The 25,571-nt window shown below is 35.3% G+C and overlaps 1 protein-coding gene across 1 annotated transcript in view; it reads left to right on the forward strand.

Annotated features, from left to right (window-relative positions):
- LOC120633612 (DE-cadherin) overlaps positions 1–25,571 on the forward strand; it is a 335,396-nt gene that overhangs the window by 299,714 nt on the left and 10,111 nt on the right. The window contains exons 15-18 of the mRNA XM_039903854.1: positions 1–156; positions 4,760–4,957; positions 9,396–9,612; positions 11,227–11,445. Coding sequence (XP_039759788.1) covers positions 1–156; positions 4,760–4,957; positions 9,396–9,612; positions 11,227–11,445 — 790 coding nt within the window. The remainder of the gene's footprint in view (positions 157–4,759; positions 4,958–9,395; positions 9,613–11,226; positions 11,446–25,571) is intronic.

Genomic DNA, 25,571 nt, shown 5'->3' on the forward strand with positions numbered 1-25,571 from the left:
GTGACGGAGCAAAACGAGCCACTCGTACCATTCCACTGGGTCGAGGCGACTGTGAACGTGACGATAAAGGAGATTCCCGAGGAGGCAGTCGACAAATCCGGGTCGATCCGCTTCGTGAACGTCACCGCTGAAGACTTTATTATCCCCGAAGCTGATGTAAGTGAACTAGGTTAAGTTGTACAGTACTGTGTACCCTTTGTGTATAAATAGGATGTTTGTTTTTTTCAAACTATACAAACTTTCATCCCCTTGAATGTTTGAAAACCCCTTTTACTGAAAATGCAAAATTATGAGAGTGATGATCCCATACAAAATTTCATCTCCTTGAATGTTTGAAAACTTTATTATTGACAAAGCAGAAAATGATTCGAACACATTAACGATACTTCGCATCAACAAACTGGTTAAGGCAACGAACTTGTACCTACGCTTATAAGATTTTAATTTTTTATTAAAAATGAAATATTCCATACAAACTTTCATCCCCTATTTTATACACCACGTTTGTTGAATTGTGAAAATTATTTTCTATTAATGGACTCGTCGGGCATGTAAATCTTAATTTTTATCAAACATTCATACCTTATTCTAAATCATGTTTGTTGAATTGTGAAAATTTATTCCTATAAGTACAATTCATATCCATTAGTCTAAGACCACAATTTATGATGATAATTTTATTCCTATCAAAACATTCATCCCCTGTTTGGCACGAAAATTGCTGAATTTCATTTTATTGTAAAATTAAAAGTTAAATTAATCAAATTAATTTATTTTCCTAGGCCTTTAGGTAAAAGAGAGTGTCGGTGCAAAACTAAATCTCAGCGTAAGTGCGAGTTCTGCAGCAATGGTTTTTACACCTATACCTCTTTAGAATTTCAGCCATTCATTCTATGAATAAATAATAAATTCGATTACGTACTTTCGACTAGATGGACTGGACACGAAACTGTGTGAAAAATATAATTTGTATAATGAATTTAACACATTCAGGATATTGCCTAGAGGGATATTTCTTTTCGGATAGTCTACCACGCTGGCCTAGTGCGGATTGGTGTATTCACACGTCTTTGAAAACATAATGGTTTCCTCACGATGTTTTCTTTCACCGTTAAAGCAAGTAATACCGAAATTTTAAAACGCACGTAACTTTAATAAATAAACTAAAGTTACAGGTTATACAGTGCGATCCCTTTTCACGGGGAAAATGGTGACATCACTAATTGTAAAGCTGTCAATTCAGATTAAGCAATTGAAATATAGCTTGCTTCAACGTGAAATCCACCTGTAAATCTTACTAAGGGAGTTCACACGTGCCTATATAAATGCCATGTTGTAAAGGTATATACGCATAGATACACTGTGCAAACATTAGCTATACGGAATATTTGGGTAATTACGTCGTTTCATACGAACACCTCCATCCACGTGTACGAGTGTGAATTACCGGTAAATCCTGTTTGATTTCATCCGTACTACTAGGTATCAATTTACCATTAACTTTCGATTGATTTAACTTATTAAACCCCGATTAAAACGACAGGGTCTATTTGACGACCTTCCTGGCGCAACGGTGAACGCTGTGGTTATAAGTAGGAGGTCCTGGGTTTGATTCTCTGTAGAGGACATGTGGGAATTTATAATTTCAGAATTTTCTCTAGGCTGGTCTGGCTAGTTGCCACCCTACCGAGAAAAACGTTCCGCTAAGCGATTTGTGTTGTGAATTAGGGATATGGCTACCATACTCCCTAACAGATTAGCCCGCTACCATCTTAGACTGCATCATCGCTTACCGCCAGGTGAGATTGCAGTCAACGGATAACTTGTAGTAGTTGTAAAAAAAAAGTTGTCGGTGTGTGTGTGTATGTGTATGTACTGATAATAACCGGGATCGACATACTTCATGTGCTGTGATGGTATATAGCCTATAGCCTTCCGCGATAAATGGGCTATGCAACAATGTAATTGTTTTTTTAAATCGGACCAGTAGTTCCTGATATCATTGCGTTTAAGTAAAAAAAAAAATTTAACATACAGCCTTATGCATTATTATAAGATTTGTGTTCAATATGGAGAACAATCATAACCGACTGAATTATTTTAAAGATTTCAAAACGTTGGACGTTTATCTGAAGAATGCATCCGACGAAGGCCACAAACAATTCAATATGTGGTGAAAGACATTCCGGGTCGTAGGTCGACAAATCTGCATCGATCCGCTTTGAAACTCCTCCACTAAAGAGTGTGGAAACCCTGATACCGAGAAAACTAGGTTAAATTATCGTATTACTGCCATCAAGATTCCTTCAATATATCTAAATTTAAACCGTAACATTCAAGGAATGCCGTCATCACTATCATATAAATCCATTACCTGCCCAGTACAGGGCCCGAATCACTTCCAAAAATGAGAAAGGTTTAGGCGGTTATCCAACCACCCAGACCCAGTGCGTATCGGTGGACTCCACACCCCTTAAAAACATAATGGAGATCTCTTAGGCATGCAGGTATCCGATGTTTTCCTTCACCGTTTAAGCAAGCTATATTTCAATTGCTTAAACTAAATTGACAGCTTGAAGCAGCTTAAAAAGAGAATGCACTATTGTTTAACCTGTCACTTTAGTTTATTTATTACTAGCTGTTGCCCGCGACTTCGTCTGCGTTTGATTTTGTTTTTTGATGTGGCATTAAATTTAGTTGAAGATCTAAAAAAAATTAAAGTATTCAGTATCGCTAAGCCTTAAATGAGGGATTTGCTGCAATCCGCTGAGGAGTTCTGTCTTCTATCTCCAACCACAGTTTGGGCAAAATTAAACACATATTATAAAGTCTATAGTACAAAAATAATTATTTAAATCGGTAATAATTTGTCGAAGTTATGGTGTAAAATCGCCAAATACTCATTCCCTCTCCCAAAGGAACCGAGCCTAATGTCGGAATAAAAAGTATCCTATATTACTTGTAACACTTCAAAGAATATGTGTACAAAGTTTCATGAGGATCGGTTAAGTAGTTTTTGCGTGAAAGCGTAACAAACATACTTACATTCACATTTATAATATTAGTAGGGATAGGGATAGGGAAGGGATATGGAATGCAAGTTTTAAGAATTAAATATCACTTGCTTTATCGGTAAAACAAAACATCCTGAGGAAACCATTATGTTCTCAAAGACGTGTGAAGTGCACCAACCGCACTTGGCCAGTGTGGCAAACTATAGCCTAAACCCTCAATCCGAGAGTAGAGGTAATGGATTGACGACAATGATGACTACTATAATTATAGTTTAGTTTAAAGATTTGTGTACAACAGAATTGGTAGCAGTGTTATTAATGTAAAGATAAGACAATGTCTTGAGACCCGTAACTTCCTTCTTGACCTTGGCTTGCCGTACCTATTAGAAACTTCGCGCGGAACTAAAGTTGGGGCTTAATGTTACAACGAACTTTAGACCAAGTCCCTAAGCCAGTAAGTCTACCTTATCCACATTGTATTAGAGGCGTAATTTTGTATTTCCTGACTCTATAAGCTTTTGGCACTGAGCTCTCACGCGAGGTTTCACAAGGCTGGCGGTACTGCAAAATTATTTGGAAAGATTTGCTGTCGGAAATAGTCATACTGATTGATTGATTGGAAACTCTATAAAACCAAAAACCAAAAAAACCCAGTCTTCAGGAATGTTGTTCAGTTCGAGCGCCAATGTTTTGATACAAATATTGACGGAGCTGTGAAAAAAATACTCCAAAATCCGCCATTATGTGGTGGGAGCGATTTTCATCAAACATAATTAAGAACACTCACGACTAATTCACCTTTAAAACAAGTTCAACTTTCAACATCGGTTCATCCGTTCGCGCGCTATGATGCCACAGACACAGACTCACACACACACACACACACACACACACACACACACACACACACACACACACACACACAACACGCTCACGCTCACTCACCCACGCACACAAACACGCACGCATATTCTCTCACACAAACGCACAGACACGCGCGTACATACACGCACACATACACACACCCACATATTCGCACACTCGCAAGTCGCACATGCACTCTCACTCACGCACATATATGCACACGTACACACAGACAACACACACTACGAGACAGAGAGAGAGAGAGACTGATACGTCGAACGCTGTTTTGAGGATCAATATGATTAGCGTACAATCTATAATTTAGTAACTTTTCTATGTGTATTTCTGAACATAAAGAATTGCTAACACAAAATGAATATTTGTTCACTAATATAAATAAAATTAATCAAATAAACTCTATTAGAATTGTGTAGATATTACTAACCAATATTTACATAAACTTTGCTTCCTGAGAATATTGTTTTGTTCGCCGACCGCCTCCGGGTAACCCAAAACCCGAAATTAGTTTCCAATACAGATCAAACAACAAACAGGATATTATATATGAAAATTTTGATAATACAATTAATATAGATACTTATTTCATTTTTCTAATCACGTTAAATTTAGTGGCTCGTCTAGAGTTTTTATTTTCCTAGAATTAACTTCAAGTGAAACAAAAATTCACATTAATCTGTTTTTTTTTAAATTAGATGGTTTATTTAGTTTAAAGCCCACTGTTTTATATACGGTTCGTGATTTATAGCATCGGATACAAGCCCGCCGATGACACAAATGCGACATTTGTTCTGCGTTGTCAAGATCATTTCAAGATATATAGGGTGCATAATAAAATTCTTATCGCCGTCCTCTTTTCGCAGGGTACGAGTAAAAAGGACAAACTACACCGCCTTCTGTCACAGCTGTATAACAAGTCTATGGACAACGTAGATGTTTTTACGGTATTCAGCAAGTTGACCGTCAAAGACGCCTTCTTGGACGTTCGGTTCTCCGCCCACGGGTCGCCTTACTTCGAAGCTGAGAAATTGGATAGCATGGTCATTGGGATACAGGAAAAGGTATGATGTTTTCTTAAAAGTATATGTTAAACATGGCCCATTAAACTTTTTTCATAGAAAATTGTCTTATGTTTGAATACAATCATAATCAGCCAATTGCAAAGTGTACAGACCAAGTTTCCTGGGACTTAGCTTTAATTTCCGGGTTGGTCTTAGGATCACTAACGTGAAGCAACGGGAAGATTCTAGAAGCCTCTGTATAAATTTCTCGTGAGACTAAAAGCCATTGAGCCTGACTGAGTGATGATGGAAGATGCAATGTCATCATCTCAACCAAATCATGTCCACTGCTGGACATGATGTTGAGATGGTCTTATGTAGGGATTTCCACATGCTACGGTTTTGTGCCTTTGAAGACAGCGATTTATATATTGGATTGAAGCAGGCTTTAAATAAAACTTATTTTCTATACTCCGCGAAAAGCAGGAGAATCTGTACGGTGTTATAGATCTGTTTGGTTTGAAGTATAAGGATTGAAGAAATTGTAAATTACACCATGAAGATTCTCATGCTTTTCGCGGTGTTACAGCATATTAAGCTTAATTTCCATAATATTGACAGCGATTTGACTATTTCATTCGTGTGGTGGTTGGTATCTGTTTAAGAATTTTCAGGATCAGCTAATTACGCTGCCTCAGAGTGCACGTTAAGCTATCAGTCCAGATTACTATCCCTAACAATACATAAAATAATAGTCTATAAAACCGACAAACCTGCGTTGGAGCAGCGTGGTGGGTCTATGCTCTGAAACCGTCTCTCCTATGAGAAAGGAAACTTGTGCTCAGCAGTGAGAGGTTATTAGGCTGCGGATAATGATGATCCAACGAATGTGTGACTCTGATGGATGGATGGATACACTCTAAAAAAAAATTGGTTATTCCTAACAAGAAAGTGATTGTTGTGATCAAGCATCTTGATTACATACGAGCCTAACAAGAACATAGATACATCAAATAAGATGATAATGATTGTTTATCAAAATTCAATGGACTGGGCAACTGTATTTATTGCTCCTATTATTGTTACTTAACTAAGGCATATTCTTAACTGATTCAATTTACGTACTTGTTTAAGCTAAATAATTAAAAATGATTTAATCATACAAAGAAGTGAATAATAATAGAAACAACGTATTTATTTGTTAGAATCAATGAACATACCTACATTGTTAGTTCAATATATAATGAACTTGCTGCTATAACTAATCAGCTTTTGTTATGTTTATTATCATAATTGTTATAATTTATATAACGTCAACTAAGAGAAAATCTCTCTTAGTTGGCTTTCTTTTTTTAGAGTGTAGATTAATTCGCGTTGATTATTGTTTGTTTGATGTTATGTAAATGTCACGCTATTTATACATTTCCCCCAAAATACTGTATTACACGCGCACCTCGTGTTTCCTTTGACGAGTCTGACAAACGGGAGTCACGTCATCCTAATCTTGACGAATTATTTCGATGTATTCGGCTTAACACTGTTTGTATATTAAGCTTATGGATCGTTAACCTTTTTGGCGCCAAATTTACGCATTGATAGGCGAACCCTACTGAAGTTTCGCTTACTATAAAACTTAGAAGTTTATTTTTAAAATTAGATGTTGATAAATACGGCCATATTAATCCTTAGTAATGATATAAATTCGAGAGCCGGTCTTGTTAGTTAAAATGTATAGTTTGGCTAAAAATTTTTTTCGTATCTTATATGAAAATTTAAGTCATTTTTTAAATTTGTTCGATCACGTCTTGACATTTGAAAAAAGTGACATGATCCCGTTGCTGTAGAAATGATGGGACTTCTATTCAAAACACGCGACAAGAAGTTTTGGCAGTCTTCTCTTGATATTAACTTGACACTGCCTGAAGTGTTTGAAGAGATCCGAGAAATCCGAAGGTATAAGGTCAGCGCCATATGCATAAGCACCTGCCAGCCAAACTCTCGTTATTTTGCTAAGTGGCTAAAGATTTCTCAGGTTCAGGGCACAGGTATCCTTCCACAATGAGAAGGGGTTAAGGCCGTAGTCCACCACCAGGTCCAGTGCGGGTTGATGGATTTCACAAATTTTTGTTAGACTTATATTTTGTACAAATTTTTTTTTTTTTTTTTTAATATATAGACAAGTGCTTGACTGCAATCACACCTGATGGTAAGTGATGATGTAGCCTAAGATGAAGCGCGCTTTCCTAGAAGATGCCTATTCACTCTTGATTTGATTTTTCTACCAGTTAACTTTTTATATATCCAAAGCGTTTATTTAATTATATATATATTTTTTTATAAATTTTTTTTTCATCAAGTATCGAATATGTAAAAATACTAATTAATATGTTGGGCTTCAAAGGGCTCTCACGATTAGAATGAAAACATATAACAAAAAATCATCTTATCAGAAAAACACTTTAAAAAAACACCAAGAGAATTAGCTTAAATTGTGACTTTCACTGTTCCTTTTTATCTTTTTTGCTGTTCTTTGGTATGGCGTATAATAAAAGTATATTCATTCATGCACAAAATGCAGTCCGCCCAATTATGCATAATATCATTATTTCGCCATGTTTGTGTTAAAAAGAGAGCACAGCTAGAATTCGAATGCACAAGGCTCAAGAGTAACGATACGAAAGATGCTGCACGGATAAATCGCAGCGGAACATGCTAATGACATCGTTAGTCGGGGGTATTATGTCAGAGAAATACCGTATAATCCCGCATTTGACGCTAGATTTATAAAATGTATCAAATATACGGTGAACTTTGTCATTTATTCTTTTTCATCATCATCATCATCCGCAGCCTAGTAATACAATATTTTGGGGGGTTATATATAAATAGCGTGACATTTACATAACATAATATTACAAACCATCATATCACCCCATTAGCGGCCCACTACAGGGTACGGTTTTCCTCCCACAATGCACACGCTGGCCCAACTCCGCATACTTTTGAAAACATTATGGAGAACTCTCCGGCAGGCAGGTTTCCTCACGATGTTTTCTTTCACCGTTGAAGCAAGTGATATTTTAATTCCTTGACGCACAAATAACTTGGAAAAGTTAAAGGTGCGAATGCGTGTGCTGGGACTCGAACTCGGCCCCCGAAAGTGAAATAAAGCTTCTACCCACTGCGTTATCACTGCCAGGGTCCTCCAGTTCGAGGGAAGCCAGTTGCCAAGGTCAAAGGTCGTCTTAATTAGGGGCCTCAATAGATAGACTCGTAAGAGTTTACTCCCTCCATGCTCAGTCCACTACAACAACATTCCACGCCGAATTACAATCTATAAACTTGCATCGGAGTCGCCTAATAACGTCCCACTGCTATATAGACCTTATCTCTCATAGGAGAGACGGTTTTAGAGCATAGAGCCACCACGGTTCTCCAATGCGGGTTGGTGGGCTTTAACGAAAATTACCACACCTAAGTGATAACTGGGACCGACGACCTTACACGCTCTCCTGGGACTTACACCGCGAACTTTTACAAAGAGTAAATGATAACCGAAATAATACTTCCCAGGCTTTAGAGGAACATTATGTACTGTCTCTGAGACTTATCTGTGAAACCAACAATCTAATATTGTGTTAATTTTTAAGTGAACCACTGCCTTAGTGTTTACTGAAAAATGTCAGATACAGCCCTAACATCACATGCAAAATTAAGAGGTGTCTCCTGTCACTTTATTAGGTACGCGTTGCGTAGAGTTGGTACTATGCACGTGTCGGTCTTTTATCAAAGTCAAAGTCAAAGTCAAATATTCCTTTATTCAAATAGGCACATAGATGGCACTTTTGATGCGTTATTGTATACAAAATGTGTACATAGCAGTGAGTAGTGATGGCGATAACTACAATCGTAAACTTAAAACTAAAGCTACGAGGGTTCCAATCGCGCCCTGGTCTAAGAAGAAGCCCACAACAAACTTAGCCGGGTGTTCTTTTTGTTATCACCATCTCACATTGTCATTAGAAAAAATTTAAGAAGCAACCTGGTTAGAGCAATTGTTTACACCCAAGCTTTTTTATCGTTTACGTAATCCTTTATACTATAATAGGACTTTTCTATAAGCTTTCGCTTAATACAAACTTTGAACTTCTTTAGTGACATCCCCAAGATATCAACCGGTAATTTATTGTAAAATTGTATACAATTTCCTTATCTTCAATAGGGTTGTCAAATAAACACTTTTGACTGGTTTGTATACAAAACTAAATATGAATCTTTTCATTTAATATTTATACTGGGTTATTCCTTATATACTAATGCATCCCTCATCATTATTTCGTAATTCGGTTACACGTTGTATAAATTTGGTCCGACCCTCTCACCTAGCAGAGGCAAGCAGTGCCAAGGAAGTCGTCAAAAATTATGGATTTAATATTCATATAAGCCCTATGTTGTAAAAGTTTACCATAAAAATATCTTGTTTTTGTATCATTCGTAGTTGGAAGAAGAACTCCAAGCCAAGATATACATGGTCAAGATTGACGAGTGTCTTATAGAGAAGGAGCAATGCGAAGACTCCTGCCGCAATGTCCTGATGAAGAACAACGTGCCTCTATCCGTTTATACGAATACCACCAGCTTTGTGGGTGTTTCTGCCAGAGTGGAGTCGGAGTGTACTTGTGATGTGGAAGAGCCACTGATTTGTTTGAATGGAGGTAAGTTTGATTGTTAGCCAAGTGTAGTAGAAGTTACAGCTTCGGTATCCCTTTTGGGGGCAGCTTACTTTTCGGAGCTATGTGCCTTTCTAATTCAGGTAACTAAAATATCATTTATCACTACCCTTAGTACAAGAATTTCTCGCTGGCAATCTAGGAATCGTTTTCGAGCAGATATCTAAATACTAGAATAGAGTAAAATGGATCTTATTCATAGAGTACTTGAATTCAAATTTAAAATTCATTTATTCCGAGTACACCCAGTTTATAAGCAATTTACTTAATTTGCCTACACTTACCTATCTTCAGCTACGGCTTTTGGTAGACCGTATGTAAAATAAAAATCAGTTGTAGCGACTTTAAAGCGATTAAGTTTAGGCTCATTTAACTTAGATGGTATAGAGTTCGATGGTATGCGAATAAGATTCCCAGATTACGAGCTAGCAAATTTTGTACTAAGGCTACAGCAGGCCTGAGAGTTCATTATAAAATTCAAAGGTGTTTGAAGTTTCCAATCCATACTTGACCAGCGTGGTGGATTAGGCCCTAAACCCTTCTCATTCTGGGAGGATCTCATATAAGATATCTAAAAATGCACATAAATCTGAGAAGTTAGAGGCGTATGCTTAGGGATGGAACTCGGTACACCTAATAGGGAAACCGAAGTCTTATCGCCTGGACGAACCACGATTTTTCAAAATTTGCGATTAATATGGTCATTGTTTGTATAATTGAAAAAGAAGAGGGCTTAAGAAAAACACTTTATTTTGCACAGATAAAAACATACAGATTAACACAAAAAAAAAAATTGACATTCAAAGGCGATTTTATAGCTGCAAGCAATCTCTAACAGGCAAACTTTGTTAATGATTAATATTTTACGACGTGTTTGTCTAAATGTTTGCCTAATTGAAAATGTCGACGCGCGTTGACTTGGCATACAAATAATACAATTATTCCTAAAACGCTATACGATTATCGTATTGATCTGCCACGTATCGTGGATGTACGGGTTTGAACTGTGAATCTTATATGATGAATATTTTAATGAGTCTTACAAAATGTGGAGTACTGAGTACCTCCTAGAAATGAAGCTATTTACTTCTTCGCCCTTTTCCTAGACAAAGCAATACGGTCATAACTAGATATGCTTAGCATATACCTTTCATAATATCATAATATCAAACTTGAAAAAATAAAACTAAGAGAATGACTCTCATAACAACAATATTATTATTAGAATTTAGAAATTTAATTATGTGATTAAATTACTTGTGATATTGTGATTTAATAATTAAAATTTGAGGATTTCCTTAGATTTCAATAGGATGCACTTATAAAGTCATAAAGTATATTAATTAATTCATTCATTCAATGTCCCGACTGGCAACAATAGGACTACCTTTCGAAACGATAAAATAGTGTTAAAATTGATTAATATTTTTGGTAAGACGACTCGTGAATTAATAATCCGTTTCTTATTTAAAAAAATATCACAAAAAGTTTAGAAGGTAGTTATAAAAAAAGAGAATAAAAATAAAATAATTATAAACAGCCAAGCTACCTTTGACTCATTAAAATTCTTTTTTTTTTGATGTTTTTGTTTCCCTACAGGCACACCATTCGCGGATAAATGCGAATGCCCAGAAGGCTGGAACGGACCACATTGTGAACAAACAAGTATCGGTTTCCACGGCGATGGGTGGGCTATGTATCCGTCCCCTCCAGCGTGCCACGAAGGTCATATCACTTTGACTGTGACGTCACACACCAGCAACAGCCTCATCTTCTACCTTGGACCGCTGAGGTTCAACCCGCTATTGGATGTTCAAGGTCAGTACTTTTTCTTCAATCAAGGATTGGCTTAAGAGAACTAGGGCTGTTGGGATAAGTTCAAAATTCTAATTCAAAATTTCTTTGTTCATGTAGGCCTCACAGGCACTTATGAAGCGTTCATACATAAACTTTTACATAATTGTAAGGGGATGGTGATAACTTCGTTCGCCAACTTAAACCTAAAGCTACGATTGTTCCAAACGCGCCCTGGTCTAAGAAGAGCCCGCAACAAACTTAGCCGGGTAATTTTTTTTTTGTTATCACCATCTCACAGTCAATTTATATTCAGCTATGAAGCTAGAGCATTTCACACCCAAGCTTTTTTTATCGTTTAAGTAATCTTTAATAGTATAATAGGATTTTATAATAGGATATATACGTAATTAAGTATAATTATCACTATCCCTGGCGCAGCGGTGAGCGCTGCGGTTTCATTGGGAGTTCCCGGGTTCCATTTTCAGCACGGCTAGCATGGGCAGGTGACAATTATAGCCCCGGGGAAAGATTTAAAGTTTATCTTCCCCCACAGCTTTATCAACTCTCAAAGCACTGTCGCACAAGTATAAATGGGTAGACTTCTCCTATACCAAGTTCCCGTGCTTTAGCAGGTGAACACGTTAATTATATCCCTCGTGGGCAGTGGCGTGCATAGAGGGTAATACACAGGGTATGCAGATGATATAAAATAAAGAAAGTCCCCAGTACGAGTTATAAATACTTAAGAGTAGGCTTTTTATAATTCTTACAATGCCTAACGTTAAGTTTTTTTATAACGATTACTGGAGGTTTTCTTCATTTTACATGATCTACATACCCGTGCATACCCTCTATCCACGCTAGTGCTTGTGGGGGAATATAAACAAGGGATATATGTATTTTTTGTCTCCTGCCTTTTTGGCGTATTGGCGTGTTGGAAAAGCTTTATTGCTGCTTCCGACCCTTGGGGTGCTGCAGTTTTTTTTTAGAATTTATAATTTTTGAATTTTCCCTAAGACCGGTACGACTTCGTATAGTAACCAAGTAAGTATGGATTTAATACAAGTGCCATACTGCGTGAAGCTTCAAACAGAGAGGGTTTTATAAAGTACTGTGTAAAATTAGCCACAAGGACAATTAAAAGAAATAAAGCGAGTAATACAGAAACGCTGTATTTCTCGTATGATAGAATATAAAGACTTACTAGTATAGAGCAAAAATCGCTTTATTCTTTATAATAGGCTAAAACCTGCAAAATGCATACGGTCATTATCATCATCATCATCATAGCAACCTATTACCGGCCCACTACAAGGTCTCCTCCCAAATGGGTTAAGGCCGTAGTCCACCACGCTGGCCCAGTGCGGATCGGTGGACACCACAAACCTCTGAAAACACTATGTAGAACCCTCAAGCGTGCAGATTTCTTCACGACGTTTTCCTTCACCGCTGAAGGAAAAATATACACGGTAAAAGGCCAAATTTAAATTAGCGCAGTCTATCTATCTATCTGTATTACATATAAAAGAGAAAGTGTGTGGGTATGTTCCGTATAGGCTCCGAAACGGCTGGACCGATTTCAATGAAACTTTCAGGGAATCTCCGGATTGACCTGGCGAGTAATCCTGTAAAGTTTGGTGACGATCGTAGCATTAATATTTTTGAACTGTCAAACTGTCAAATACAGCTTTTATTATAAAATTAATGATGTAAGTTTGTTGTTTAAATAAAATAAAGCAAAATCTAGCCCGGCGAAGCGGGCTGGGTACGCTAGTACTTCATAAAAAGGAACAAAAAAAACAGTATTGCCCGTTACCATCTTAAAACTGCGTCATATCTTACCAGCAGCTGAGATTGCAGTCAAGAGCTAACTTATAGGGGAATTTAAAAAAAACTCGGTCTCCCAATAGGACTCCGAACACACTAGGCTACCTTCGCTTATTATGTGTAAAATCGCTTGTCAGTAAACAAAACGGCATTAATAATCCAGTACCGCATTGCGATAACTATTACACAGCATTTGTTATCATAAACAAAAAGTATTACTATTATAATATCCTTTCGCCTTACCAGCCCACGCGAGCCCTATTCTACGTGACCTTGCGTTTACCGCATCTCTGGAAAGCTACATTAGTTTTCGCTGCCCCTTTTTCTGTGTCAAGTGGTTTGTAGTAAAACAAAACGTTGCAGAGAATATGAAAAGTAACTATTTTTAAATCATGACACGTTTTTCTTTGTATTGTCTTTTATTTTTGACAGATTTGTGTATATATATAGTAATACAAAGACTTTGGCTTCACTTAACTAAAACGCACATAACTTTTTAAGTAATGTGCGTTTTTAGCAATAAAAATATCACTATCTTCAACGGTGAAGCAAAATATCGTGAGGAAATCTGCTTGCCTTAGAGTTCTCCATAATGTTCTCTAAGGCGTGTGAAGTCCACCAAAGGGCAGTTGTTTAAACGTTACTATAGTTTGTCTTTTAGCGCTAACGCTGTGAAAACGCACGTGCCACGTGGCACGATGAAACCGTGCTACTCTTATACTATTTATTCAAGTTAACGATGAAAAAGAAATTTACTTAAAATACGGGTGTATTATCATCTCTACAGATTTGACCTTGACCTTTGTAATAACCAAATTCATAACACATTACCCCTCATTCTACATTGTAATGCTAAGTCCACCGATAACCTAAATATAGTGTAATAGCGGCTGGATCATAAGTTTATTGTAGGGAACGCTCCCAAAAACGCATAAAACGCAAAACGCTTTATAAACAAAAGTAGCACGAGAAAACCTGCGACTCGTGAATTATTCAATATTCAAGTTCAATAGGAAAACGTTATGTTCATTCAGAAAGAAAAAGAGAAATTTACGTAAAATACTGGTGTATTAGATATCATCTCTGCAGATTTGACCTTGACGGTTATAATGAATAACCAAATTCAGTACACATTATTCCTCATTCTACACATTAACGCCACGTCCATGGAGTAAATATACTGTAATAGCGGCGGCACAGAAAAACGTTATGTTTGTTTCTTTGAAATCTTTATTGCACACACACATTTTATACATAGTAAACACATATAGACAGAAGAAACTTAGAATAGAAAATAGAACGTGCAAAGGGAATCTTATCACTAAACCGATCTCTTCCAGACAACCTTGACGTTAGGAAAAACGAAGGAACGGGTTGGTGCAGCATTTTAAGTTTAAAATATATCTTTATATATATATATATCTTGTGTATGTGTGTATGTCACTGAACTCCTACTAGACGGCTAGACCGATTTGAATGAATTTTTCGGTATGCGTTTGGGTGGCACCCTGGATGGTTTAGATTCACAAATCAGCCCGACAGATGGCGCTGGGGTCAGCTAATATGTATATATAATATGTTATGTTCATTCAGAAAGAAAAATAAATTTACGTAAATTACGGGTGTATTATCATCTTTATAGATTTGACCATGACCTTCACAATGAATCGCCAAATTCAGAACACATTATCCCTCATTCTACACATTAACGCCAAGTCCACAGAGTAAATAAAGTGTAATAGCGGTGGGAGCATAGATTCCTACATAAGATAGTATTATTGGATTACTTAAGGCGGCCATTAATCATATACCCTGAATTTGAACACGAAAGGAACCGCCCCGTTCCTCCACTTATGGACTTAAGGTTAATTTAGACCGGTGACATTATTAATGCGAATATATGAGTGAGCCCCACATTAATAAATAATATATTACGACAGTACCCACACTAGCACCCACAGTAAATTGTGTTATGGTTACTAAGATGACTGATGAAAATTTAAAAATAATATACATATTCTATATATTTTTCGTATTCTATATATTTTTGAGGGTTCTTTTTTTATGTATGTATTTATAGTAGAGTATTTGTATGTTTATATGTTTGTATACATGTATGGAATATATTTTATATTTTTGTTCATATCTTTTATATGTTATGTTTAATATGTACTATGTTATATGTTTATTTTATGTTAATTTAGTTTAAATCCTAATATTTCACCAATGTTTGTTGTACCACCTACTAATTTCGTATAGCATTTTCTTGTATGCCTTTGGTTACCTGAAAGAGATCGCTATTTAGCAATAAGGCCGCCAAATTGCACGTTCTACCTTACATACATACATACTCTACGTCACTGTCCACTACACCAATCGACCGTCGACATACTTACACTGTTTTATAATCTGGTTACTTGTTACAGTAAGCAAGAAGATAAAGCAAGTGACATACTCGTATTTACTGACTCGACGATATAATCTGCGCCTTACTCATTATCAGCATTTTACTATTGCACATTGTGATTGCGATTGTAGTCATTTCCCTATTAATTTTTTTTTCAAACCGATCTGGGTATAAAGATAGATGACCTCGTAATCTCTATCGTGTACATTTTTCTTTTCGATTTTATGCTATTTTGTTTAAAACGCAAAATTGCTTGTTATTGAACCGCCGATTGTCTTGTCGTTCTTGTTAAATAATTGAGAAAAATTTCTCTATAAAATTCAATTATAAATTAATCGCAAAATTTTTAAATGCGTTGTACAGGATTTAAAGGTCCGCCGTAAATACGCTGTGCTACGTATTTACGGCACACGTTCCGTTACTCAAAATAGTCCTTTAGTGCCGACTTAATTTAGAAAGCTGAAATAATTCCAATATTTTTTCGACTTGCTCTTGATCGCCGTAAAACAAAAATGCCTGAGCGTAATGGATACCTAACTGAATGGGAAAAAATATACTTTTAATTAATGCCCATATAATAGCGTAGATTAATGCATAGTACTTGTACACTGTTATTAAACATGTGGTTATTAATTGCGAGTGGTTTTAGGTCAAGCAAAGCTGGATTAAAGATGACAGGTCCCCAATTTATTAATCATTTTTGACGTATGACCTCAAGTCTAACCTAACATATGATAGGCGTGGTTAATTCGAAGTAGCATGATTTGATGAATTTAAGCCGTAGGTGTCACAAAAGTTAAACAGAATTCATTAAAGCTTTTTTATCTTCCATAATAACACTGAAAGTTACAGAACAGTTTGATTTCCTATAAATTGCGATACTCAGTTAAATCTGTGTGACCCAGTAACTACGCGCTCTACGCAACTCTCACTTCTATAACAAAGCTCTTTAGAAGTTTGCTTTAAAACGCACAAATGTAAAGTGACGAGAACGCAAAATGAGACACTATTATACCTTTCATATTAAACAAAAAACAGATTTGTCGGGTTGTTAAGGATTGTAGCAATTTGAGCTTTATGATTAAATATATATGATGGACTATGGCCAAGTAACACAAATATGTCCTTGATTTGTTTATCCATAGTGAAAAGAAGACCAATTGGCGCAGTGGGCAGCGACCCTGCTTTCTGAGTCCAAGGCCATGGGTTCGATTCCCACAACTGAACGATATTTGTGTGATGAACATGAACGTTTTTCAATGTCTGAGTGTTTATCTATGTATTATAAGTATTTATGTATATTATTCAATAAAAATAATCATCAGTTATCTTAGTACCTATAACACAACTACGCTTACTTTGGGACTAGATGGCGATGTGTGTATTGTCGTAGCATATTAATTATAAAAAAAAAAAAATGGTGTTATAAGTTGAAGTTGTAGTTGTACAGTAGTATTTCATTCGGATGCCTATGCATGTTTGACACCAAACACAATAGTACATACAGACTGCCCTGATGGAAGGGAAGCGCCAATATTTTTGAAGTCAAACTTCTTCAGAATCGTGATTTGAAATACGATGAATAGAGAAACTAACAGATATATGTATAAGATTAAGTCAGCAAGAAAATGATATAGAATACATTACACCAAGGTTTTAGTTACCATGCAAACTGAATAATCCTACTATCCTACTAATATTATAAATGTGAAAGTCTGGATGTTTGTTAAAAAACGGCTTAACGGATTCGGATGAAATTTAACATGCATGTAGCCTTTGACGTGGGAAAGAACATAGGGTACCTATTATCCCGATTCCTTAAGTAGTTCCCGAGGGAAAATTGAAAACTGTTAACGAGCAAAGCTTAAGCCCAACCCAATTCTGAAGTCAACGCAGATGAAGTCGCGGGCAGTAGCTAGTATGTAATATAGGTAACTTTATATTTTCATTAAATATAAAATATTTCATAAGCTTGGTAAAAAAAAAATCTTACATTTATCCTTACATACCTGATAACCCTTGTACTTATCAAACGTTTTACTTCGGCCGTCTGTGATTTGCAGAGGATTTTTTCCTTACCTTAACGGTTAGTACGCGAGGAAAGTTGGCAAGCTTTGAATGCCAATAATTCACGCGTTGCCAAATTGGCAATACTGTAAAGTAGATGGCAAACACTCGTATCAGATCCGATCGGTTAATTTATGTTGAATATATGTACTGTTTACCCACTTGGTTCCGAATAGCTCCAGTGAGTGTGAACTGTGGTTTGTTACTGATTTGATTTTAGTGCATGTGAGTTATTTGTTTAATTAACGCGAATGTTAAATGCAGTTGGTAATTTGACCAGCATTGTTTAATAACAACCAAATCATTAAAAAATTTTGTCCCTCCAATGAAAAAACTGGCTCGTTTGAGTACATTAACAACGATTAATAATTTATATTTATTATTATGTTTTAAATTTTATATGGCTCTTATATCGAATGCCGAACGGACGCCTTATGATGTATAAGTATACTTACTCAAAGAATGGCAATTCCAATCCTACATATGGATATGTGCTCAAATAAAATGCTTTATGCATATAATACTTGTAAACCTTTTCAGCTTAAAGACATTTATTTTCTCAAAAAATAACACAATAGTTCACTTACATCGAGAATACAATTACATTTTAAAATTAGTAGATGCAAAATCTCAAAGTGCTTTACAGATGTACCATATTATTTAAAAGTAAAAATTTTTGCGGGTGGTTAAAGAAAAAGTTAGCGAGCGATAATACAAATCGTTTTATAGAAAGAGGTCACATTAACTTAACTGAACGGTATTTTGTACATGTTCAATAACAAGTTTTTTAAACATTGGTAAACTTTTAGTGTTAATGATTCTCTCAGGTAAATTATTGTACAACAGCACTCCCTCACACAGTATACTTTTCTTTCCATAATTGGTTCTAGTTTTAGATAGTAAAAATTTAGTTTTACGTTTTCTTAGATAGTTTGCGTATGTTTTTGTTTGAAATCGTAATTGTGAGAGTATATTATCTGTGCTTATTTTTCTTATTAAGGTGCAGGTTTTTAATGCGTATAATTGATTTATATTAAGAATTTTAGTCTCTGTATACAATTTATTTGTAGGAGTTAGATAATTATACTTATAAAGAGCTTTAATAATTTTATTTTGGATAATTTGCAATTTTTACAAAATCCATTCGACTTTTTGCCGTTAATATAGGTAAACCCAATTTAATTTAATTATTTATTTATTTGTGCTTTTATTAGTCTTTATATATTAATTTTTACTTAAAACTAAAGGTACAGTTCCAAAACGTATGCGTCTAAGAATTCCAAAGAAAATTATTGTGTAATGGCAATAAAACAATAAGATTATTTAAATAAAATTGTATCAATTAATTAGTCTGTCGACATACCTGGTGTAGTGGAGCTTTGATCTTACAAGTGGGAGGTCCCAGGTTCGATCACCAGCAGGGGCGATTTCGGAATCATTCATTTCTGAACGTTCCCTGGTCTTCTGGCCTGGCCAAATGATGACTAAAATTTATGTTTTGCGTATTATTTTGCTTGCCACCTATTTCGGGATTTGGACACAAAATATCTTATGATACTACAAAAATGACACACGTAGAAAGAAGCGTTTTAAAATATTTCCAGTTAAACTTTTAAAATATATGTTCTTAAATATGCAACTAGCATTGCATTTTTATCAAATAAGATGCAATAACTAAATACCTACATGACATCTTAGGAGAAATATACACTTGCGTTGGCAAAGCTTTCGCTGGCGAGCAAATATTTCTTCCCGCGTTGCCAAATTGGCAATACTGTTAAGTGGAGTGCACACACTTGTCGCTACAGATACGACGGTTAATTTGTGCCGAATGCACTTAGCTTTGAGTGGCTCGAGTGTGGAGTGTGAACCCGGGTTTATTGCAGGTTTGACTCTGTGATTGATAGCTAACTCTATTTTATACGACAAAATATTTCTACTTCACATAGTAGTAATGTAGTTAAAAGTTATAACCTTTGAGTTCATTTGTATCTATACGTATGTTAATAAACGGAACGTATTTTGAAAATATATTCGAATCGTTAAAGCATTATTATAAGGACAAAACAGTATTTTAATAAAAAAAATAGCTTAAAGTGGCTTGAGTGTGGAGTGTGAACCCGGGCTTATTGCAGGTTTGACTCTGAGCTAACTCAAAACAGGGTTAGTTTTCAATCACAGAGTCAAACCTGCAATAAGCCCGGGTTCACACTCCACACTCGAGCCACTTTAAGCTTTTTTTTTTAACTTTTAACTAAATGTTTTAACTTTTAACTATAATTAGTTTAAAGTTAAAACATTTGAGTTAATTTGTATCTATACCTATATTAATAAACGGAACGTATTTTGAAAATATATCGAATCGTCAAAGCCTTATTATAAGGACAAAACAGTATTTTAATAAAAAATGTGTGTGTGTGCACACGTAAGAAGTGAAACTTTCATTTGACATCACTTTTGAAGTTATACTTCTTTTGGCGCGTTAGGAGGCGAGTAGTAGTTAGGCGAGCGCACGCTGTCACGAAAAACCGACACCCTGCAGTTAGCTATAAGGTTTGACAGTGTATACTTTCAATTGACAAAGTCTGCAGGCTCATTCCGGTGATTCAATTGTACGAAAATTTCAAATTTTAATGTTCAGTGAAACTTGGTGGTCCGATAATGAGATAACTAGATAATAAAGCGTTCAATGTATTAAATACCTTATTTCTATTGTTAGTGTTGTTTTTTCTACAAATGTAGAATAAGGCGAAAGATAAAATTATTGAAAAGTTTTTCATCTTGTTACGCCAAAGAAGTATAACTTTTAACGCGTGTACATAAGTACACACAGGTTTTATTTAATTATTTACATTCACTGATATTTACAAACAAAAACTGAGGTTAACCTTAATAAAAAGTGAAATAACTTTAATAAAAAGCCATGATCTCACCCACGGGTTGAATGTATTAGGAATAAATATGGCGCGTAACGGAACAATGTGCCTTAGAAATGAAGATGGCGTGTAACAGAAAAACTTTACATAGCTTTAAAATTTCTCCCATACGTCGATAAAGAAACTGCACTTGTTGGTCCGTTTGGACCTTCTGGACGCTCATCACGTTGAAACTGAACCAATTTGATTCCAAGCAAGGTACGACAGTCAATTTGTGCCGAATGCATCTTTGAGTTTGGCGTGTGAAGTCGGTTTGAGTGCAGGTCTGATTCTATGATGGAATGCTTACTCTATTTTATATATATAGGTATAGGTAGTAGTAATATAGTTAAAGGTATGTATAATTATATGTTTTTAAATATATTTTTGCCATTTTGCAAAAGTTTAAATATTATTTGGAATTTGAAATTTGCGATGAAAAGTGTATTCTGTGTGATCATCATTATCAACGTATTACTGACGAACTAAAGGGCACACGTCTTCTCTCAGAATGACAAGGGTTTCTGAGTATTATTATAAGTCTTTTTTATTTTTATTGTATAATTTAATAAAACTATTTATCAGTCATCTTAGTATCTATGACACAAGCTACGCTTACTTTGGGGCTAGATGGCGTTAGTATGTATTTTTTTTTTATTAATAGAACTATAAATAGGCAACTTTACACGAAACACAACGGATGTTCAGCTTGATGTTATCTAGGACCACGTTAAAATCCCGTTCAACAAATATCAAAAGGATACACGATACAAGGTACGTGATATCACGCAATACAAAGAATCTTGTATTGTGTTACAAAAAGGAAAAGTTTAAGAGGTTTAGATACGTCTGAATCGACTGTAATCTTCCCTTTGTCGATCCCAATCCGGTGGATAAAGTTGCTACGGTTTGCACAATGAAACTATTGGCAACGAACCCGAGTGAGCTAAGCAAGTCTTAACTTGGGCTGGGGTGTGACGAAATCGAGAAATTTACTTACTTGAGTGTGTCTTGGAGAATCTGTGGAGTACCCCGGGTTTTTAGGGTTCTGTTTCCAAATCGTAAAAACGAGTCCTTATGTTGGGGTGGAGTCACTACAAACAGACAGACTTGACGTTTCAAAAGTGCTTTTATAAATTTATTAGGCCTACTTGAAATAAATGAACTTTGAATTTGAATTTGATATCTATTAATGCGGAATGAAAGGGATGGCAATAGATAACGCTTGCGCAGATAAAATGCGATGTTTTTTTCTTTTTGTTTCATTAAAAAGTTTTAATGCAAATAAATAACTAAAATGGTTGCTTTATCTTCCATTGTGAAACAACGACACAACAGATTTTATAATCGTACTTCAATTTTCAGTTCAGATTCCCACTTTTAGCAGGTCATTTTATATTTATTTTTTATGCGCAATTATTGCTTTGTTAAGTTTTACAATATCTCATAATATACAATTTTTATTCGCAACATTAATAATATGTAAATAGAAATGTATGAGATAAAAACTTAAACGACATCTTCAAAGCAATCGAAAGCTTTCTACAGCCCTTATCTGTAATTGACCTTAAAGAAAGCTCAACAATGTTCCCCCAACGATAAATATGTCGGGGTTGATTGGCATAACGACTTGAATAATGATTTCCGACGAAAACCACGATTGTTGGCTCATAATGTGAGTAAGATGTTTTATTCTGATTTGAATAGGGAGATATTATATAGAGATTGGACGAGGATACACAATAGGGCCAGTTTTATTCATTCATTTTTATTTAGATATCTACCGAAATAAATTTGTGATTACAAACAATAGTAGGTATATGAGGTTTTTAAAGAAAGCTTGCCCATAATAAATATCTTTCGGCTATACTAAGATGTTTTAGTATGGCTGGTGTATATTTTATTTATCTCTATCGCTGCGGTGGTTTTGCAGACGTTTCAGATTTCATTTAGTTTTCTTTTTGCTCATTAATATTTTCGGGGTTTAACAATATAATTATTAGAATTTATTTGTTTATTAATTATTATTAATAACCTGAATAATAAATATTAAAAATTAAAAAAAAATCATAGGTTAGGTTTAGAGTAAGTTTTATTGAAACGAGCAAAAGTGCTTAGCCGATTTAGACTGAATTCTGTAAATTAGATAAAATTCTGGCATGAATTTTTGACCTGTAAATTATGTTTAGATTAGAACTTTACAATTGTGAAAGTAACGATAGATCAAGTAGAGACACTCCGTCGATTTTCAGGCAATTACCTTGTTTCAATATAGCCATTGTAGAGTTTGGGGCACACATTATGTGAGATTTTAAATTATGGACATAACAGTAACAGAAATTGTCGAGCAGTTAAATAGCCATTCATTTCAAGAGATAAAAGCTTTATTCATAATGGACATGTCACAGTTTTTCAATTCAATTGAAAATAACTGCTTTTAAACAGCAATTATGATGCAATGCAATATTTGTTATCAGTCTTTGTTATGCATCTAACCCGCGCTTCTGATGTATGAGTAAAAATGTCTCATATAAATTTTTAAGTCCTTTATATATCTTGATGGGTTGATAAAAAAAAACGTATCGGTACATTTAAATTTATTTACACAGTTTTTCAAGTTACTTTTACATGCTTTGAATGTATGGTACTTTAATTACATCCTCATACCTTGATTTTAAATGGGATTAAAGTTCAATTTATGGATTACCAGTATGAAAACTTACTTCCTGCTAGAAGTTTCGTTAAAAAATTATATTCCAAAGATTATCAGACATACAGACGTGTTTTAAAAACGTTTTGTACAAATAATGATACTACTTTTTCATTTTATTAAATCATTTCTACTGTAAATTTATTCACTTGTATTGATAAAGTTTATTTATCTGGTTTTATTAGATGTATAGTGTAGTACATCCTTTGCCAACTAATTAGAAAAAAATTAAACAAATCAGACAAAGAAAATTGATTCCGTTCATTTGCTATTCAGCAAGTTCGCATATAAGGGCCTAATCACACACCGCATGTCCTACAGTCCCGGTCACTGTAATGATTTTTTAATGATCCACGTAATGAGTGACAGCCGAGCACGAAATGATTTATGAAAGCGACCGCAACGGTCGCGTGATGGAGTACCCACTAACATACATATTTTCCACACTGTTACTCACATTTCGTGGATTAGGTACATTATTATCACGGCCTCGGGAACAATCCTCGTTAACTTTATGTACCTACTAACTGTGCTTTGCGGTTTCGCCTGCGTTAACTTTAGGTGATAGATTAAGGTGCATCGTCCTCAATAGCCTGTAACAGTCCACTGTTGGTTGCCTCTCCCATGGCAGGGTTCTACTATAACCACGCTGGGCAGGTGTGTTGGCGATCGCAATAAATGGTAGTAGTAGCACAGAGGACGCTGTAGCCCGTTACCCGTCATATACCCTTAGTCGCCTCGTATGACACCCGTAGAAACAGGAGGGTGACAACTGATCTGCCCTCACCACACGACGCAGCGTAAGGTTATATCGCTAAAAACATTCCTTAATAAATGTGCATATCTAAAGCGATAACATTTTTTTTAAAACAATTGGTTATTTTATCGCGTTTAAACGTAAAAACATGCATGGAGGTCACTTGATCCTCCATATAAAATGTCAGATTTACGCTTAGTACCTACATAGATCGAAGAAGCCTGGTTTCTACCAGGTTTTCTGTAGGAAGGCTTCGGCTGTGGATGGTGTTGAGATTGCAGTGAAGGGCTAAATTGTAGCGAAATTTGTAATTAGTCTAAATGAAAACTTATAGGCTACAGACATGGCTCAAAGTAGTTTAATTATCATCCATAATATGTTAGTGCGTGAGTTAAGACGTATTCAAAACGATCCTCAGGTCACATATACAAGGGTGTAGTATTTCCTGGTAATAATTTAATTACAATGTTATTCTAAACCTCATTGTTTGCTGTCAGTAACGCGGTTCATTATAAAACATCAATTGTTTTAACAGTGTTACTTTATACCGGTAACAAGACGGATAACAGGTAACGTCAATTTGTATTTGGTGTTTGTTTACAAACATACACTAGGTGCAAGACTAAATGCGAGACTACGGAAGTGAGAGCATTGGCAGGTGTAACAATATTTATCAGAAAGTGGATCTTGGGACAACAAAAGACTATATAAAGGCTATATGGGTCCCTTAGTACTGAAGCCGGTAAGAGCCCTTTCTTTGCCGTCAGAAAACTCTGTATAAACACAAATATATTCACTAAAGATGATGCCGTAGAAAATGTTAATAACCATAGCATATTTGTTATTCTGGACAGCGTGGGCCAGTGTATTATGTACTCATAATGAGCTGCTTACAAAAGCAAGGATCTTGAGCCAAGTACTAAAAGCTGCCTTATATTCCTTGAACTACAGCCAAGATAGTTGACTTTAAGGTTATTTGCACATTAACAGTGCGGTATCATAACGGTTTTACAACTTCTGCGAACATTGTTAATTAAACAGAGTGGTGTGTACTGCAGTAAAAAAATCGTAATATGCTGGCAAACGTATTATTTTAATATTATGATTAAAATAGACGCAAAAACTTCATAACACCCTCTGGGTAAATTTTTAGTCTTATAACTAATCTTGTTGCATAAAAATCTAATTTATATAAGAAAATATTACATACGAGTTTTTAACATCGAACGCTAACTAATGTAGTTGTATTAAGTTATGTTTGTATACTCTTGCCAAACTGTCACGATACCAGAGACATTATTATCCCCGTAATAACCGTCTTTCTAAATCGCTCTTTAAAACTTCTCTTAATCAAGACCTTTTTTTTTTATGACATGTTTTAAATTAACCTACTTGCCAAAATATAACTAAATTGAATCTATAACTTCTTTGATACAATCTAAAAAGGCTTGTTAACCAAGATGC

Source organism: Pararge aegeria, chromosome 22, assembly GCF_905163445.1.
Source record: "Pararge aegeria chromosome 22, ilParAegt1.1, whole genome shotgun sequence".
Lineage (NCBI taxonomy): Eukaryota > Metazoa > Arthropoda > Insecta > Lepidoptera > Nymphalidae > Pararge > Pararge aegeria.